At 45.9% G+C, this 18,438-nt stretch overlaps 1 protein-coding gene and 1 long non-coding RNA gene across 2 annotated transcripts in view; both read right to left on the bottom strand.

The window, feature by feature from the left end:
• Positions 1-1,062: 1,062 nt before the first annotated feature.
• LOC107316317 lies at positions 1,063-5,184 on the bottom strand. Its single transcript, XR_001556285.2, has 5 exons — positions 4,530-5,184; positions 3,921-4,064; positions 3,184-3,758; positions 2,993-3,086; positions 1,063-2,634 (listed from the first exon to the last, which is right to left on the bottom strand). It is a non-coding gene; the product is annotated as an uncharacterized LOC107316317 (long non-coding RNA).
• A 6,630-nt stretch (positions 5,185-11,814) lies between these two features.
• The window catches only part of TMEFF2 (transmembrane protein with EGF like and two follistatin like domains 2), a 104,412-nt gene continuing 97,788 nt past the window's right edge, over positions 11,815-18,438 (bottom strand). Inside the window, exons 8-11 of the mRNA XM_015867682.1 lie at positions 17,813-17,936; positions 16,758-16,916; positions 13,475-13,561; positions 11,815-13,046 (exon numbers count right to left, since the gene is read on the bottom strand). Of these exons, the coding sequence (XP_015723168.1) occupies positions 12,950-13,046; positions 13,475-13,561; positions 16,758-16,916; positions 17,813-17,936 (467 nt within the window). The 3' untranslated portion in view covers positions 11,815-12,949. The remainder of the gene's footprint in view (positions 13,047-13,474; positions 13,562-16,757; positions 16,917-17,812; positions 17,937-18,438) is intronic.

The raw sequence follows: 18,438 nt of genomic DNA, 5'->3' as shown, positions 1-18,438 counted from the left end.
TTTTTAACAAAGCTGTCAAGTTGGCTGAGCCGTTTGGTCTTTGAGGATTCAGCATTTTGATCGCAGAATCATGGAATCATAGAATGGCTTGGGTTGGTGTGTTGCCACCCACCAGCTCAGGCTGCCCAGCACCCCATTCAGCCTGGCCCTGAACACCCATAGGGATGAGGCATCCACAGCTTCTCTGGGCAGCCTGTGCCAGCACCTGACCATCTCCTGAGTAAACAATCTCTTCCTAACATTTATCTTAGATCTGCTTTCTCTAAGACCACCACCCCTTGCCCTACCAGACCATGTAAAAAGTTGGTCTACCTCCTGCTTTTAAGCCCCTTTCAAGTACTAGAAGGTGCCCCTGGATCTTTCTCTTGTCCAAGTAAACAAGCCCAGATCCCTCAACCATTCTTCACACGAGAGTTGCTCCAGCCCTCTGATCATCTCATGGCCTCCTCTGGACCCACTCCAACAGCTCCACATCCTTCCTGTACTGGGGGCCCCAGGCCTGGATGCAATACTCCAGATGGGGCCTCATGAGAGCAGAGAACAGGAGGACAACCACCTCCCTTGCCCTGCTGGCTGCCCCTCTTCCGATGCAGCCCAGGACACTGTTGTCTGGTCCCAAGACAGACCCCATGGGGATGCCATTTGTGACCAGCATCTACATGTACTTAGAGCTGTAGACAACATCACCTCCTCATCTCATGTGTGCCTTAACATATCTTGCATAAATATCTGCTTCATAATCTTCCAGGCACAGATGTGAGGCTCACCAGCCCATTCATTTCATATTTTGTAAGCTCTACTGATTAATGTGGAAGGGTGGCAAAGGAGGTTTTTGCCAAGTTATGTTGCAGGTTTTACTTGTGAGAAAAATAGAATAAAACATTTTACATTTACTGAGAATGAAGAAGCATTAAAGAGATTAAATTTATCAGGGTCATCTCCTGCAAGTCAAGAGTGATTTTCATGTAAAATCAGCACGTGTGAATTGTACAGACAGAAATTTGAGGTTAACTCACTCATCAGTCACATGATGCTCAGGATAATAAAAGTTTTATGCTGGAGCTTTGCTACTACTTTATTAGGCACGGAATAATAGGTAAAACCGTAGGGCAGGAGGGAAGGAGAGATGAGTTAATAGGGGAAAGAAGGACTACAGAGACTGTAGATGCTGTCCTCTGATTTCAGGTCAAAGCTCCCACTGTAACTGCACTGTGTGAGGCCATCTAGAAGAGAAAACTGGTAGCATCCATTCTGTGGTGCGCAATAAAACTCACATAGAGATTATTTATTCCAATGCACTAGGCACTAAGAGTGGTTAAAGTGTTCAAACTGGCTGCCCGGGGGTGTGGTGGAGTCACCATCCCTGGAGGTATTCAAGGAACGTGTAGACACCATACTGTGGGACACAAACTAGAGGGGATGACTGGGGATAGGTGGGTGGCCGGACTGGATGATCACAGAAGTATTTTTCAACTGTGGTGATTCTACGGCACAGTAGGGAGAACCCAGCTCTGCGGTGTGTTACGTGGCTCAGTGTAGCCTCGTTGGTCTCACTCAATCTGCTGGCTGCACATCACTGCATGTAGAAAAGGGCTGTCTCCAGCCCTGTACAAATTGGGGTTGATGCTGAAGAACAAACATATGGGAATGGGAAATGAAGAGAATCACCGCTGGGAGAAATTTTAATATTTAGGGAAACAGAAAAAGATGAGGATGCCTGACAGGAAATGTATCATCATAAAGGAACATGAAAGCGCAATTCTGCTTCTTGTGCAAATGGAATCCAGCGGAACTTAATATGCCACCAAGAAACCCACTTCCACTTTATCGGCCAGACTAAATCATGTTATGCACAGGGGACTTCCTTTTGCTGTGTGCCAAATAACAATAATACTGTGCAGACTTGTAGATAAGTGAAAAAATAAGCCACATAAAAGTACCGTATGTGCCAAGCATTTCCAGTGCATTTCCTCAGATGTTTGAGGAGCTGAATGATAAACTACCATTTATCTTTGAAAAGCAAGTTAAGTTTATATGACCAGGGGAAAGAATAGCTTCCTTAGTTTCAGGTACAGGAGCATTCCTCAGCTGCTCGGTTGGACTTAAAGCAGCAGGGACAAAACTGAGGTCAGGACACCACCAGACACAAACTGAATGGCATATGGGCAGGCTGGACTTGCCAATTACTTGTTTTCATCTAGAGAGTATGTGAGACACAGAGCACAATAAATGAGTCCAGCAATAGCAGAACAACAACATCTTAAGAGGAGCTAGCTGATATTAAATGGACATGGAAAATGGTAGGATCTGCAGAATGAATAGAGCGTGGCTACCTGCTTGGAGACGGCTCTGCTTTTGGAGCAAGGAACCGGTGTGACCCTCTAAGCATCATCCTGCATCCAGGCTTTCATGGTGGGTGTGAAGGCTGGCACAAAGGAACTTGAAGTAGGTAGACTTTTTGTGCCATCTTGTGTTTTCTTGAGCAAAGGCCCTTTCCAACTGGAAGATGGGCTTATATTTCTTCCAAAGGCGTCAGCTTCTGTTGAAGAACAGGCTCATCTTTCTCTTGATCTTTCTTTTTTCTTCCCAGTTTGACAATGTACATGAAAACAGAGCTGTCTTCACCTTTCTTTCCTGAATGATAGCGGAAAAAAGGAGATGGCTTTCAGTTAAAGGCACAGCTTTCCTCTCTGCTCTCTCACCTCTAGAAGAGAGAGAAAATCAGAATGCTTTTCAAGTTTGACACTGAATACACATGGTTACTCTTTATGCCAGGACACTCTTTATTACAATCATCTTTCTAGTGATTATCATCTTGAGGAATTTCTCATGGAACACTGGCCTAAGCAACCTTCTTGGAGGGGCAGTGTGTCCCTACACTGATGTGTGGAACTTGGCTCAGGGTGATGCCTCTCCCCACCAGAGGGGAGATTTCACAAGGGGTAATTGGGAATTACAGTCAGGATTTCACTGATGAAGAATCTGCCTTTACCTGGCATGTTCCTCAGAACTGTCAAAAAAGCTGATGGCAAAGCTTTTCCTCTCTTGTAATCAAGTTGTTTGGAAGAGGAAGATAATGAAATAACCTGTTATGCAAGCAAATGGAACATTAATTGTGTGAAAAGCTGATGAATTCAGGCTATCTGTTTACTGTGGGTAACTGGGGAGACTCGTGTAACTTACCACCTACAAACACACTGCCATTCCTGTCCCTTGAATCTTGTGCTCAGGTTGAGCCATCACAGAGCTGGAATGCAGCCAGAGTCTCTCTCTCATTGCCACGGTAGCTGTCATGTTGTGTCATGGTGCTTCGTCTCGTCCAAATGACATCGCAGGAGATAACAGCGCAATGCAAAGCGAAGCGTTATAAATCCAACATGGCATGTCCAAAACAATACTTGCTTTTAGTAGATCAGTTATCCTTTAAAAGGGAGTACTTAGGCTTGTGCTTAGATAATTCAGTAGCTCCCGTCTCTGGTAGAAACCGTGTCAACCTGAGTTATTCTTTCTGTTGAGCAGCAGTGATGGGGCAAGAAGGCATGAAAAGGATGAAGAGCATCGGACTCTGGGTGCACGTCCCAGGGATGTCTCATGTGATCAAGACAAGGATCCCAGGGCTGCTCACGGTAACACTGCAAGGGAGAGCTGAACAGAACCCACTATACACTGGCTGGCTTCAGTTCTTAACCATCATAATTTTCAGCTATTAACAAGTTGTTAAATCCGTTATATAAAAAGGTGCATATTTTTCAGAGCCCCTGTTGAGGTTAGGAGATAAAAAAGGTTAAATCAGCTCCTTGCTCCTAATATTAATACCCTATTTATTACTGCACAGCCATTAAGGGAGTTTATTCAGAAATATTGAATAAGCAGAAAGTCATCTGCATAGGACACGGCTAAAATGTCAAGCTGCAAATTACCTTGTTTACTCAAAAAGCATCGAGGCTTTTCCAGGCCTTCTTTTATGAGCTGCCATCCCCTGGTTTGCTGGTGAACTCGTGTGCAAAGCCGAGCCTTGAGCAGGGGAAACTTGCTTCGTCAGTTGGGCAGGGCTAAAAAGTGGGCTAAAGAAACAAAGACTTGGGACTTATTATGTCAAGTGGTGCAACAGACAGTAGCAAATAGCAAGCCGATAACTAAATAGATAAAAGTCTGTTTCCTGATTGCTAAACACATCAGCCTGACCAGAGAACTTTGCTACTCGCTCTGCTAATCCCTCAGCGTCAGAGACAGTCTTTGGTGTGATACTGTGCTATGGAGTGTTGTTTAGTTTGCTTCTTTCTGCACAATTTCCATGCAGAGGATAAGGAGGATACCCCAGTGGGTTATGGCAAGCAAGGTGCAGCGCTAGCAAGCTAGATGCTGTTTAGCTTTTTACTCTCACACACAGACAACAAAACAAATAAATTAATAAAAAGTGGCCATTGTAAGCTACTGTACTATCAATAAGAAAAAGAAGTTAAACAGATGTTTGGTTAAGTAGGATTATCATAACATAAAGAAAGTCAATAATGAATGTAAATACTCACCAAGGTTGAAAGCTCACAATGAAACTCCTCAAAGAAGCAACCTCCAGAGAAACATCCTTCCCCAGTGGCAGTCAGCCCTTAAATAGGGTCTAGGAGAGGTGCAGCCAGGCTCCACCCCTTCCTGTAGCACAGCTGAATTACATTCACATGTGCTCTCAGGGCTGACTCTCTGCTTGCCTCAGGTGATCAATTGGAGGTTTGAGCCATGATCAACAGTTTTCATATGGTAACCTAAACCCCATACAGCTGTAATGCAGTAGCGCATACTTCAAGGTAGCACACCCTAAAGGGTCAGCTTGATTTTAAAGATGCATTTCCCCATACACATTTGATGTCGTTGGGTCAGGCTGCGGGTAGCTACCTTCCGTAGCTTTAATTAGGTTCAAGAGGACCGGGTTAGCAGGACCGGAGTCATCTCCATGTCATTTCCCATAGCTGCACTCATAAGCGTTCTGCATCCATGAGAGCTCTCCACCCTAAGATGTAGGAGCGTGGGTGTTAATAAAAATGAAGTGATTAAAAATAAAGCCTCTGGCCGAGCTGCACTCAAGATATTTGCCAGAGGGATGGTGCAGGAGGCTTGCAGTGAGTTGCTGGCTGCTTTGAGAAGAGCAGATCCAGGCTAAAAAGAAAATAATTGAATTTTCTCTGTGAAATATTTCAGCAAATTCTTCCTCGTCTTTTCCACTTACTAAAGACAGTAATATTTAGACAATTGGAGCACATGAAATGTCAGGTTGTAGGAGCTTAAAGTCTTCTGATTTAATCACTGAAATCATTTATTTTAATAATTTCCATTCAAGAGCTTTCCGCTCACACGACAAATCTGACCGCCTTCAGGACAGCCCAGTTTGGACTGCCTTTGATGGTGGTCTGCCAGCTTATGTCTTGCAGAGAAACCTCAGTGCTCACTGCTCCCTGGCCTGGCTATTGCCTTCTGCCCATCTCCATCCTGTTTCCTAGCTCAGCACCGTTCCATCCTGTGCAGTTCCCCAAAGGACAGCCTACTTGTCCTGCTTAACATGAGCCCCAGAGCATGCCAGCAAACTCCTGCCTACCTCTCGGTTTCCTTTCCCATACAACTTCTAATTAGGAACAGGTTAGTTTTGCACCTTGGTTTTCACTCTGATATTATTCAGGCTCTGGTTACCTCTCCTTATTGCCCTCCTTCCTCCATCTCTCATGTAAAAAATGGCCTTTTAAGATAAGCCGGCTTCAGATCTCTGTATTTTTGCCTGTTGCCTTGTACGACTCTTTAAAAGCACTACTAGTGCCACTTGATGCAAAAGTCATGTCATTAGTATAATAGATATATATATATATTTATGTTTGAAACGATCTTGCTTTCAAAGGGAAAATACCACATCTCTGCATTCTTCTCCATTGCACTGGGAGAAGTGGAGATTTCAGAACGCGGTGTGAGGAGCAGTTGGGCACTTGTCTTCACAGAGGCAAGCTTTAAGTAAGTGAATTCTGTCAGCTTTTAAAGAGTTAATGGAAACTCTTCTCAAAACGTATTTGCTTATTTCTGGATTTGTTCTCATCACAAGTATTAAACAAGCTGAACATGACTTGGCCAGCAGGCCATGTCAGTCGGGACTGGGTCCTCTTCCCCCAGCTCCCACCCCTGCACAATGATCCTCTGCAGCGACCCCTCATGCCTTGCAGGGCCCCATGGCACCGGTGGTGGAGTGCAGCACGTGGCCCTGCTCCTCACCCAGGCAGGTCTGTCACCTTACCCGGGCCAACCCCCATCAGCATGCCAGGCCTGTGGCAGGGCTCCAAGCAGAGGATGCGGCCGTCGCTGCCACTAATGAGTCTGTTGCCTTGTCTCTAATGAGTGAGTGCTGTGAGTACATTTTCTCCTGCGCTTGTTTCCCAGACCCCTTCTTGAGAAAGCAAGCCCTGTGCGGATGAAAGCAATATTGCAGTATGCATGATAAAATTGCTTCCTTTGTTAATTTTTCTTTTCCTTTTAATTTCCTTTTAATCAGCGCAGAGTCTCTGAAGGCATCAAAATCAATACTTTTTGCATACACTGTGCTGCTGCTTTTGAAACTATTTGCCCTTATTAAGTAATGTTTCCCTACCAGACACGGCTGTTCCTGGCCGAGCAGCATCCCTACTGCCAAGAGAAGGATTTCTAGGAGGAGACAGCCTAATGCAGCCTCATACTGACTGACGCACAAACCAAACCTACCACTGCTTGTACTTCTCTCAACACATTGTCCATAGACTTCTGAAAGGTTCTCTGTGGAAAGAGCAGCAGCCTGCTTGGCAACCACACATCCCCTGGCACTACTAAGCAGTAGGAATCGCATGCATGCCACTCTGTGCCATCCCTCACAGCAACCTGCCCTGCTTTGCTGGGATCCTGGCTGTGGTGGGCAATGGCTCGGAAGCTCAGATCTATAGTCCACACAAAAGCCGCAGAGAAAGGAGGAAAACAGTTTAAAACATCCCATTAGAATGTCACTCCACATCTGAAAGAACCCGTTACAACTTATATGGAGTTCTGAACATTTGTTTTCCTGTTACGCATGAAGTGTTTGGCTCAGATGTGCCACTCCCCCCCCATTTTTAACCAACCTTGGCAGCCTGGCAGAAGCTCCTCTGAACCTGCTCCAGGGCTCTGAGCACCTTTTCCTCACACCTCTGGTAGCCCTGGAGGATAATTGCTTCAAGGTCCAGCCCCATGCCTACTGTTGCAGTTTGTACCACGGAGCTTGCCAAGCTCGCTGGCCTTGCCAGAGCCAAGCCCAGGCTGTTGGCAGCACCTCCTGCCTCACGTGCTTGCCCTCACTGCTAATCCGTCCTTGATTGCAGACCCCGCATTCATTGTTGTCAATTAGCTGTGCCTACAGAGATGCCGTGTAATGGCCTTAATGCTCAGGATCTGGCCCACGGTCCCCTCACGATGGTCTGCCGAAGGATGCCTTTGGCTGTGTGCCTGACCATGGGAAGCCAGGCATGGAGCAGCAATGAGCAGGAGCTCATTGCAGGGTAGGGTAGTTGTGAGGACATCAAAGGGAGTGATGGCCTGAGGCTTGCATGGGGCTTCCCATGGCTTCAGGAGGTGTGGAGCAGCCTTGGCACACCCTCAGGACAGCCTGAAAGTCATCATCTCTTCCCCTTCTAGCTTTGGGTGTAGTGCAGCAGCCTGGGTGTAAATTTTTCAGAAGACTTCAGTGCAAAATGCTGAGGCAGCGGCATCGGGCACAGCCCTGCTCGTGGCACCTTGCTCTGAGGCTGCCATCGTGGTCACAGCAGGCAGCAGTTCCCATTGCTGTCACATCAACAGCTCAGTGTTCTTAACATACTTTAAAGATCCCTAAAACAGGGCACACCTCTAAAAAAGGGGGAAAAAAAAACCCACAAAGAGAGGAAATTAACCAAATCTCAACCTCTGAACCAGGGGCCGGCAGCACCCACAGGACCTAGAGTACAGAAGGACACTCTGAGCTCTGCATCTCTACTCAGTAATGCCGTGGCTGTTGCTAAGTGACAGGTGATGCTTGCTCTAGCCGAAATTTGGCTCTTAGAGGTACGTTTGCAAAGAGCAATCTTTTGTGCGTGTGAAATTAATTTGCGGATGTGCACCGTTATATTAGGTAACAGTAATAGAGGTTTGAAGTGCTCCGGTGTGGCATTAAAATGGGACACAGCACGTCATGAAGACATTGCACAGTCAAAACTTGAAGTCCTCCCCTTTAATTAATTGGAATTTAAAGCCACGATACCTTCCTCACGAAAATAAATTAACAGTGAATCAGGCTACGGAATAAATGAGTGAAAGAAGTCGGGCTGGTTGGGAAGTTCAAAGGGAGGCACGTCCCCAAGCTGATGAGCTGGGGCTCCACGCAGCTCCCAGGGGCTTCTCGGGGAGCCATGGGGCAGGGGGGGTGCTCCACTGTGCTGCTGTCAGGTGGTTGCCACATCTTTTCTAATTAAAATAAAATCATCTCCGTATTCCTGAAATGAATACTTGGTATAATAGATTCTGAAAGTGATGAAAATGTTTTCATTAAATAGTGAGAGAGGGAGAGAGACCCTGTGAGGCACGGCGTTTTATCTCAAGTCTCTAATAACATTAATAAACTCTTTAATCTTCGTCACATTTATGACTTAATGGCAATCCTTCTAGATGTGACAGACAAGTGAGCGCTGCCAGGTTCCTCTAACCTCCACATATTCATATTCTTCGCGACAATGCGTGGAGGAGGACCGGGAGGTGTCATCCCCATCTCACCTCCACCTTAGCTCCCTGTAGCTGTTATCCAGCCAGACGCAGGTAGCAAAACGAACCGTTGCCATTAATCCCCCCTTTATTTGAGATGGTTTAGATGGTTTAGATGCCGTCAGAACAGATGACACTGATGTAGCATAAGGAGAATTTTTAATGAGGGGCGTTATGTTTTAAAACCCTAATAAAAGCAAAATAAATGCTGTAGTTTGAATTTAGAGAATGGGAGGGAAAAAAAGGCTATTTGGTGCTGGTGAAGTAATGAAGGTACCGGCTGGTAACAATGTTTAATAGCACATTAATGCTGAATTACTTCAGAATTTCTGCAGAAGTGGAGATGACATCCACATAAACACCAAATGAATTCCAAATGATCGGTATTATCATAAAGAGCACCAAATGAATTAATAATGATGGAACACTTAAACTAAAACGTTCTCTTTCCTCATCTCCTGTCACTTTTATGCGCTGCTCTAGTCACTTTGGTCCAGCCACGTGACCCTTCCTTTCCTTCTCCTTTTGATCTTTAAAGAAATTTGCCTTTGCATGGATGTGTCGTTCCGCTTGTGGAGCAGGGCATGGCCCTTGTGATGGCGCTGCATTGGCACTGCAACACCAAAGGCTGGTGGGAAGACATCTGGATTATTGCTGGGAGAAGGATGGCCAAGGATCATAACTGTGAGAACAAGGATTGCTGTGGGATGTGCACAGGCCTTTGGGCATCTTGGAGAGTGCTACGTAAAGTAAGTAGCTCTCTCTTGCAAGCCCAGCAAATCCCCTACTGATGCAACTGCTGGGTTGCTGAGAACTTTCAGAGCAGGATGGCACTGCAGGGCTGTTTGTTGGGAAGGCAGTGATGCCAGGCGTGGCTCCAGGGAACAGAGCAGCCCCTTGGTTTTAAAGCAGCACCTACTGCAAGAGAAATGCTGCGCAATATCCATCACTGTGCTATTGCTGCTGGGCCCTGGCCAATCATGTGTGCTTGGCTTCTGTGACAGGAGCAGCATCACAGAATTACGTTACCAATTAATTTGCAAACGGTGGTGGAGATGTATTTGACAATCCAAAAGAAAAAATGAAAAAGAAGGAGAGATGGGTTTCATCTTCCCTTGTGCCTTGCAGCTGGTCTGTCCAGCCCACTCTGCATCTGTCGGAATCAGTGCCCTGGGAGCAGTCATCATTTTCATTAACCATTAAACAAGAAGCTTCTCTTTATTTGAACATGTAAACCATGCAGGGAGTGCTATCAACGGCCTCTAACACAGCTCACATTAATCTATGCCTCTGGGAGCTCAACAAAACCTGACCACAAGCAGGGCTGGGTGCTCCCCGAGGACCTACACCTTGCCCACAGGTGCCCAATGCAAAGTCATCCCCAGGGGCCTTACAGGGCCCTGAGCAAGCCTGAAGGTGGGAGGCTGCCGTGGGGCTGGCACACAGGGCCTACAGTTACCCTACAAGCAGCCACAAAGCTGTGAGTAAAAGCGAGGTGCGTGGCCTTTGATGTGCAGTAACGAGCCCGCCCCTAATTGCGGTGTAACTTCCACCAGCACGTGGAGCTTGGAGCTTGGCGAGGCGTGCATGATCGGGGTGAGAGCAAGGCTGTGGAGAGAGATGTGTCTGATGTCAGATGAGAGGAGCCAGAGCCTTTAATCATTTTGTTTTCAGAGACGCTTGAGAGAGCTCTTTGAAGAGGAGGTTTTCTCGAGAGCAGCTTCTGCAAAACAAGAGGCAGCACTACACAGTGCACACCACTGCGTGCCCCACACTTCACCTGTGTGGGGCAGACATGCACCTATAGGCACGTATGCATAGATGTGTACAACGCCCTGGCAAGCTGCTGCCAGGCCTGACATCAGGAATCTCATCCAAAGCTCACCCTATCTTGTTCTGCCTAATGTCTGCTGCAGCAAGGAATTGCGGCCCCAAATATTATTATTCTGTATTATCTAATATTCATCAGCTCATGTTTAATTTTCATATTACTGTTTGAGGTAACCGCAGTTCTCCCTGGTACAGAAAGCAAGCTAAAGGGGATGATGGCTGCAACAGGATGCCGAGCTGCCCTTTAATATTTCAGTGTTACACACAGGGTCTCACTAGCATTGGATGAAGAGGTGTGACAGTGAGCACTAGGAAGGAAAGCATTGTGGTAGAGAGGCAGCTTGGGAGGGAGTTGGAGCTGGAACTGGACTAGCTTTAGGTCCCTTCCTGCCCAAGCCATTCTAAGATTCTGTGATACCTACACATGTGACTGGGGTGTTCACAGGAGACAGCACGGCACTTGGAGTAGCAGCCCAAGGGGTGAGCATTTGGGCTTCGCCTCTTAATTCTTAACCACCGTACCTATGAAATTAATGTTTCTCTTGCTCCCAGCATCTCTGTTTCAGCAGCAGCCTCGAGCAGCCAGTATTACTTCCAGCTTTGACCCATGGATCTTCAAGCAATCAAACTGTCATTTTTTCCTCCACAAACCACGTGGTGTCCTTTTTCTCTGGTGACATAACAAATCCTGCCCCCAGCCCCAAACCCTGCTACCGTGGCTGCCTTGGTTCCTAGTGCAGCAGCATGGGAAAGTGTGCTGGCTCAAAATACTGTTGTCCCTTTAGGAAAGGAGGAAAGAAACCCAAAGCCCAGTTCTCCAAACTCATGCCCAGCTCTGATTCAAGTTCTGGATGCGTTCAATGCAGAAATCTCCACTGCTTTCCATAAGCCCCCAAGACACTGCTGTGTGCCTGCAGGCCCACATTGGCATGCTGAGGTTGGGTTTCTGAAGCACAAACAAGGAGGTCTCTGTTGCTGCAGGGAGCCCTCCCTTGGGCTTTGCCAACATCACTGCTCTTCCTGCCCTCAGGTCTGCAGCGAGTACTCAAAACCAGCTCAGCTGCTGGGGATGCAGCCACTAACACCTCTCCAGCTGGGGCTGCCTGGGAATTCCTTGTGGCACTACACCGAAAAGGCAGGGCCGGTGACTTTGCTGCCTGCCCTGGCACCGCATTCCCACTCCCACCAATCAGCACAGACCAGGTGCCGGGAAGCAGCTCTTGCCAATTGCCTTTTATTACCTTTAAAAATTCAAGAAACCCGGAACAAGACAAAAGCTGAGAGCGTGTGAACATCATGCAATGGATTCACTTTAAAGCAGACTGGGGTGGGGGAACCAAAAGCCACATTAAAGAGTAGAAATAGCGCTTCTCCCATGTCTGGGTGCCAGAAGGGGTGGGCTGTCACTGGTGGGGCCGGTGGCAACTGCTGTGAGCGAACCGGCTAATGCTGAAGGCAGGAGATGGAAACACACTCAGGAACCAGCATCCTGAGTAACCCCAGGCCCAACAGAGACCTAAATGACGAGGGCAAAAAACAGGGACCCCTAACTTCTGGCAAGAGCAGCTTTTGTTCACGCAAAGCCTCTTTGGGAGAAGAGGCACAACAAACTGCAAGTTGCTTCTTAGATCAATTATGTTATTAATCCAGCAGTCTGTCAGCAGAGGATGCTATCCAGCACGAGTCGAGTGACCACTCGCTGCCCTTCAGTATCACTCTGCCTTCAACATTCAGAGCACAAGCTAGAGCAGTATTTGCTTCTCAGAAGGGTTTTGGAGATTTTGAAGTACCATACAAATACCTTTGCGCCTTGTCCACGATGTGGATGTGACAAAACACACGCCCTTGTTTACTCAAGGTATAGACAACATTGGAGTTCATTACATTTAATGGAGTAGGGTCACCCATTAAGTTATTCATAAGGTGTTTTCTGAGTGGTTTTCACCTTCTCTTTGAAAAAATAAATTATATCAGCATGTTCATGAGGTACAAACTGTGCTGGCATTTCAGCTGTTATTATTATGTTATTAACTTATTTAACCTGATAATTTTCAATCAACAGTAGGAAGCAATTTTCACTCGCTCCAGAGACCAGTTGGAGATGCTGCAATGCACGTTCTTGGGGTTCACCTTGTCAGATGCCTAATCCCTCCCAGATGGAGACAATTACCCCTGTCACTCCCATAACAGTCACCAACAATTTCCATTTCCCCTTCAGCTGGGACTTAATTTAGAAGGCGAGGACATCCTAAGCTATGGGAGAGTAAAGATAGATGGTATGGGAGAAAGCAGCTGATGAAATGTAGTTGAGTCCGGATTTGAAATATTTTATCCCTCCTCAATGTAGGTTAAATTATTCTTCACCTTTCCCACATCCATAATTGTCGCTGATCTTGGACCAACTCAAAACCCTACTACTGAGTTCAGTAGACTCAAAATTGCCACTAGAACTGGAAAAAGAAACAAAAAAAAAAAAAAGAGAGATTTGTTAGTTTCCAGGTACAACATCCCCAGACTATACACAGCTATGAGATAACAGCAAATTTAAGAAAGCCAATTCTGTTTCTCTTTTTTTTTCTCATCACTGAGTATTTATTATATATAACAAATACATGAAAAAGAAAAAACTATATTGTGTGATATAAATAGTTTATTTACATTACAGAAAAAACATCAAGACAATGTATACTATTTCAAATATATCCATACATAATCAAATATAGCTGTAGTACATGTTCTCATTGGTGTAGATTACCACAAATGCAAGGCAACATGTGTAGATCTTGTCTTAATCTTTTGTCTATAATACTGTATTTTGTAGTCCAAGCTCTCTGCGGTTAGTTTTGCCATTGTGGAAACATGCGCTCTTTAAATTAACCTTGTCGATGCTCTCGTCGTATTGTCTGAACTGTAGTGCCCCGTGTTCTGCTTCTGCCTGTGGATTCTGTTGCTCCTGGGACATTTCCTGGAAAAGAGAGCGGTGAGAGCACGTAGTTTGGGACAAGTCTCTCTACTAGGGACACGCTGTGGCAGCAGGGCATGCGAGCGCTGAAGTGGAACCCCTGTCTCACTCCGTATTACCAAGGGAAAAAAACAACAGACCTCAGAAAAAAATACAGCATGAAAACTTCAAGAGTGCTGCTTCTTGCTACAGCACCATGTCGCTCAGCTGTAGTTGGGCTGTTTTTATTAATAACAGGACCAAGCTTTACAGTGCTCCTCAACAAGGGCATGCTTCAACCTCACACAGGAAGCAGCAGCAGCTGCAGGGGTTGCTTGGGTACGATGGAGCAGCAGCAAAACACAGTGAAATCAAATTTTAGCTACCCCCTTCCCATCAGAAGGGCTAAGGCTTCTTTCCCACACTGAATGGGAATGATGCTATAATTCTGTGACTAAAGCAAAGGGTTAGATGAGCATGAGGGCTCATGACGCATTTTGCACTGCTGAAACAGTTATAGAAGTGCCTAACGTAATATGGGTCAGATTGTCCTGACCTGTCTCACTTTTAAGCCAACAAGACTACCCCCTCATGAGAAGCTGTATGGCCACGTGCTGTATTTTGACTTTTTCCCTTCTCAGAAGCTATGGCAGAGCTCTCATTAGGAACTACTGCAGACTTGAGCTAGTTTCTGATTTCCCAATTAACTCCTTACTTTCTGCCTGCTCCCAAAAACCTGACTGAACTCTTCAGTGCAAGGCACTTGTGATGGAGTCACAGCTAGCAAACATGGGGCTGTTCTAACTTGCAGCATCCAGACCTGGAGGCACAGTAGGACCCTCCACATCAACAGTGATAGCAAAAAACCTTAGGTGGGACTGGTTTCGTCAGAAACATGGTGGCTGGGGAAGGTCAGCAGCCCTGGGGTGCACGGCTGTGTGTCCCTGGAGAACAGGGGACATGGAGGGCACCAGCTGGAAGTGAAGAGATGAACACCCAGGAGGTTCTTGTCCCACATCTGACAGCACCCATATGGTAGCACAGGGTTGAGAGAAATACATTCAAATGCAGAGATGATTCCAACTAAGGTCATGAAAAACCACCAGGTAAACAAAAATACCCGTTTCAATTGCATTATACCCTATGGTATCCATCGATATATACAAAATGAAATGTAGTGCTACTGGACTCATAGGTGGGTTGTGTCTGGCTTCTAAAGGGGGGTGCTGGCATTTAAGCAGCCTTTCAGGGGCAATCGTTTGCTGAAAACTGAATGACAGCTTTTCCTCGGCCCTCAGCTCGCTAACAGAATTGCTCTGCTGTGCAACATGGTGGGGATATACTTGGTTACCAACATATCGGGGTACAGAGGCAGGGGAGCACAGCCTGCCTGCCTCCCTCCCCTGAAGCCTGCTCACCAGCATAACTTACTCATAATGTGATTCATAGCAGGTAAAAGACACATTATGCATTCATTTTTAATTAAGTTACTTCTTCCCATAAATAAGCTGTTGTGACTTCACATTACTAAAGCGCTAAAAAATGCAAAGCCATAAAGAAAACTGCTGAGAAACATTATGACGCTCGGCCATATCTATGTTATTTTCTATCACCCTTCACTTCTACCTCTGTCTGTCTTTTGCTGTACTTCTAAACCGGTGTGAGGGCGATGGTCCTCCCTGCTTTCTCCCAGAAACCTGTGAGGGTGACTTCAGTGTTTTCCAGGGCAGGCAGTTCAAACCAGCACAGCCAGGTTCTCTGAAGCAGATGACTTCAGAAACTCCATTACTTATGCATATGCTGCCACAATGTTCTCCTGTCACACAGATTTCTCTTAAGCCACTTACGGGTACACTCGTGCAAATGTATCTCAAATCATTATGCCCGGATGGAGGACGCTCTGCGGTAATTACACACATTACAGGGAAAAGCCAAAAGATCATAAATTAACTTGGTTACAAAGTCTGTGGGAAAAGGTAACATCAATGCAGGAAAACGGGGTGATGGGCAATTTGCATCTCAGTGCCGGGTCACTCAAGAATGCACTGTCTTCATCCTTCAGCATGAAGTAATTTGCTTTACTGCATGAAGGTGACAAAACTAGAGCCACTCAAAAAAAAAACCAAACAAACCAAAGAGCATTTTCTCCATTATCAGTCAATACACTGCCTTCTTTTTCTTCCCACACACTGCCTTCCTGGTTGTTCGAATGACTTCTGCGGATGCCACCACAATATTATCTATCGCCCCTTCTGGCATGTAGCACTGAGGTGAAGGCCAAAAACCAGCTAGGTTTTATCAGGCAGTTTTGTTTTATGAACAGAAGGATTTATGAACCCCTTTTTTTGGTCTCTTCCTGGAGGAAACGCAATGCTTGTCTTCCAGCCAGATAATGCAACACAGGGAGCGAAATACATCAGAAACGTTATTTCCTACAGAGGTGTGACACCCGGCTTCTACTCTCTTGTCGTCTTAAGAGAAATTTATTTCTAAAATAGCGCTGTATCAGGGTTATGGCTGAAAGAATTCAACCTTGTTAATTCTGGAGAGAGGTCTGAAGTTCAGAACACCCTGATACAATAAAGGGGTTCAGTGGGGAAGAGCAGCACGTGTAGCGAGACTGAATTCACCCCTCCCCTCTGAACCACCTTGGGGCTGTCATTCGCATTCAAACAAGCTCTTCTTCCTCATTAAAAAATGAACAGATTCATACATGGCTCGGCGTGCCATCGTCTAGAGAAGACTGTAAGCACGTGCCATACCTGAGAACACTTATACAAGCCTAATGAAATCATTTAATCAGTGGGATCGCAAACAGGCTTATAAGTTTGTATGCATCTCCTGATTAGGACTAAGGGAATGGGCCCTCGAGGAAACCAGATGGGGATATGATTAGTTTTATTAAGTGCTGATCCAGCTGCTGTATTTATATTCCCCTTATTTATATGAACAATATTTGTCCAAGCATCTGAATACAAAATAGGAAACTTCATTTGCTGCAGGCACCGTTGCTACCTGAGTTTGATTAAGATGGAAGTAAAAACTGAGTTGTAACAATAATGGTAACTGGCTGGTGGGACCAGACAATATCACCTGTTTGCTGGTGAACTAAATAGCAGTTGTTATCACAAGTGTCAGCAGAGGTCTGTATAATCAGAGCATAAAGCAGGAAAAGAAAAAGTTCTTTCTTGTTCTATTGTGAAATAAATGAGATACTGACCTTGTAATACAGAGGACTACAACACAGATGATAGCAATCTGGATAGTTCCAATCACAGCTGCTATTAAGACATACTGAAATCGTACCGGACCTGGAACCACATATAAAACGCTGTAGTCCTTTTTTTCACAGTGTTGTCCAGTATAGCCGGCATCACATCTGAAACAATAAATACTCCCAGTTATACCTGTTGTTAATTCTGAATAACTCTGAAACAAAGTGTATTTGAAAAAAATACTTATTGATGACTTGAGAACGAGCTTATGTGGATTTTTTGAAGGATGGTGTCCTAGTAAGAGCAACAATGCCTCTGTGGACCTCTCTAAGGGAAAGTTTCCAGCCCTCAGCATCACGGAGGTCCATGAAAGACAACAACAGAGGCAGTGTTGGGTGGTGCCCAGAAGACCGGGACTCATCTAGCACTTGCACATCAGGATGAGAATCCATTGTACTCGCCCATTGTATTTTAGCCTTCTCTCTTTCTTTGGGGAGGTGGGGGAGGGCTGAAAGCCATCTAGTCACAGCTCCTTATGCAGATTACCCCTAAGGAGGTGATAAGCAATCATTCGAGCTCCATACGAAATGTGATTAGATGTTCCTGCAAACGGATACATCATTTACATTTTGTCTGGATGCTATAAAAAGCCCTCTGTTGGTGCTGCAACCATCCACCCCGGGCTGCCCGACGCCTCCCTCTGACTCTGGCTAACAGGTGGTGCCCTTCCCATTAGCTCTCTCCTTGCTCCCACTCAAAACCCCAGCAATCTGCTCCTCCGGACTGCAGGAGTTACCTGGTGGCCGCCCCTGCACTTTGTCAAGTGCTTTTACAAAAATGTTTCAATACAACTGAAGGTTATCAAGTGTTTTTACCAGCAATTGTGCGTGACTCAATAACTTTTTGCCACAGACGACGGGGACTTTGTTAAACAATTGAAGTCTAATGGGTTTTGTGGCCTGGTTAGCACCACTTCCCATAGCTTATCTAGAGTCGGTGTATTCTCTAAGTCACAGTTTTTGTGCGGGCAGCCTTCCCTACTCGGTAGGCAAAGGGTTACCTGCAGGACGGCTCCAGCATGTTGGTGGAGTGCTCGCACTTGCCGTGCATGCAGAAGCCATTGTAGTGCTCTGGACAGGGGATGTAGATCCCTCGGGCGCTCTCTTCCAATTTGTTGGCATTCTCTGTAAACACAGATGGAGGTAGCATTAACCTGGCTGCATGGGGAAGGGGAAGAACTCAACACAGAAGGAGAGAGCTCAGAGCTTCTGACAGAATGTCTTCCTTTTGCTGCTGTCCAAGGAGAGTTTCAAACATCTCTGTCAAGGTGCACTAATAAAGGAGGCTGTGCTGCCCTTGTGTTAAGCCAGACAGGAACAAGCTCCCAGAAAACATGAATGACAGGGCAACCTCCACATCCCTTTAGAGCACTGCCGGCTCTTTCATCTCTAGGACTTTTAGGACACTTCAGGATCAAGCACTAAATCCTCCTCTTTGGGGGAGATGAAGAGATTAGAGATGAAGAGAAAGGAGGAAGCGATGTTGGCCTTATTTCACAGCCCCGGTTGTTTTTTCTTAACTTGAAGAAGAAACCTGAAGCAAACACAAAAGCACAGCCCACAAAGTCATGAACGGCATCAACAGTACCTGATTTCTGCCTTCTTTACCGATCAGAGGAAATTCAAT

Source organism: Coturnix japonica, chromosome 7, assembly GCF_001577835.2.
Source record: "Coturnix japonica isolate 7356 chromosome 7, Coturnix japonica 2.1, whole genome shotgun sequence".
NCBI lineage: Eukaryota > Metazoa > Chordata > Aves > Galliformes > Phasianidae > Coturnix > Coturnix japonica.
Note: the sequence above shows the minus strand (reverse complement) of the source record. Positions and strands in the feature narration are given on the sequence as shown.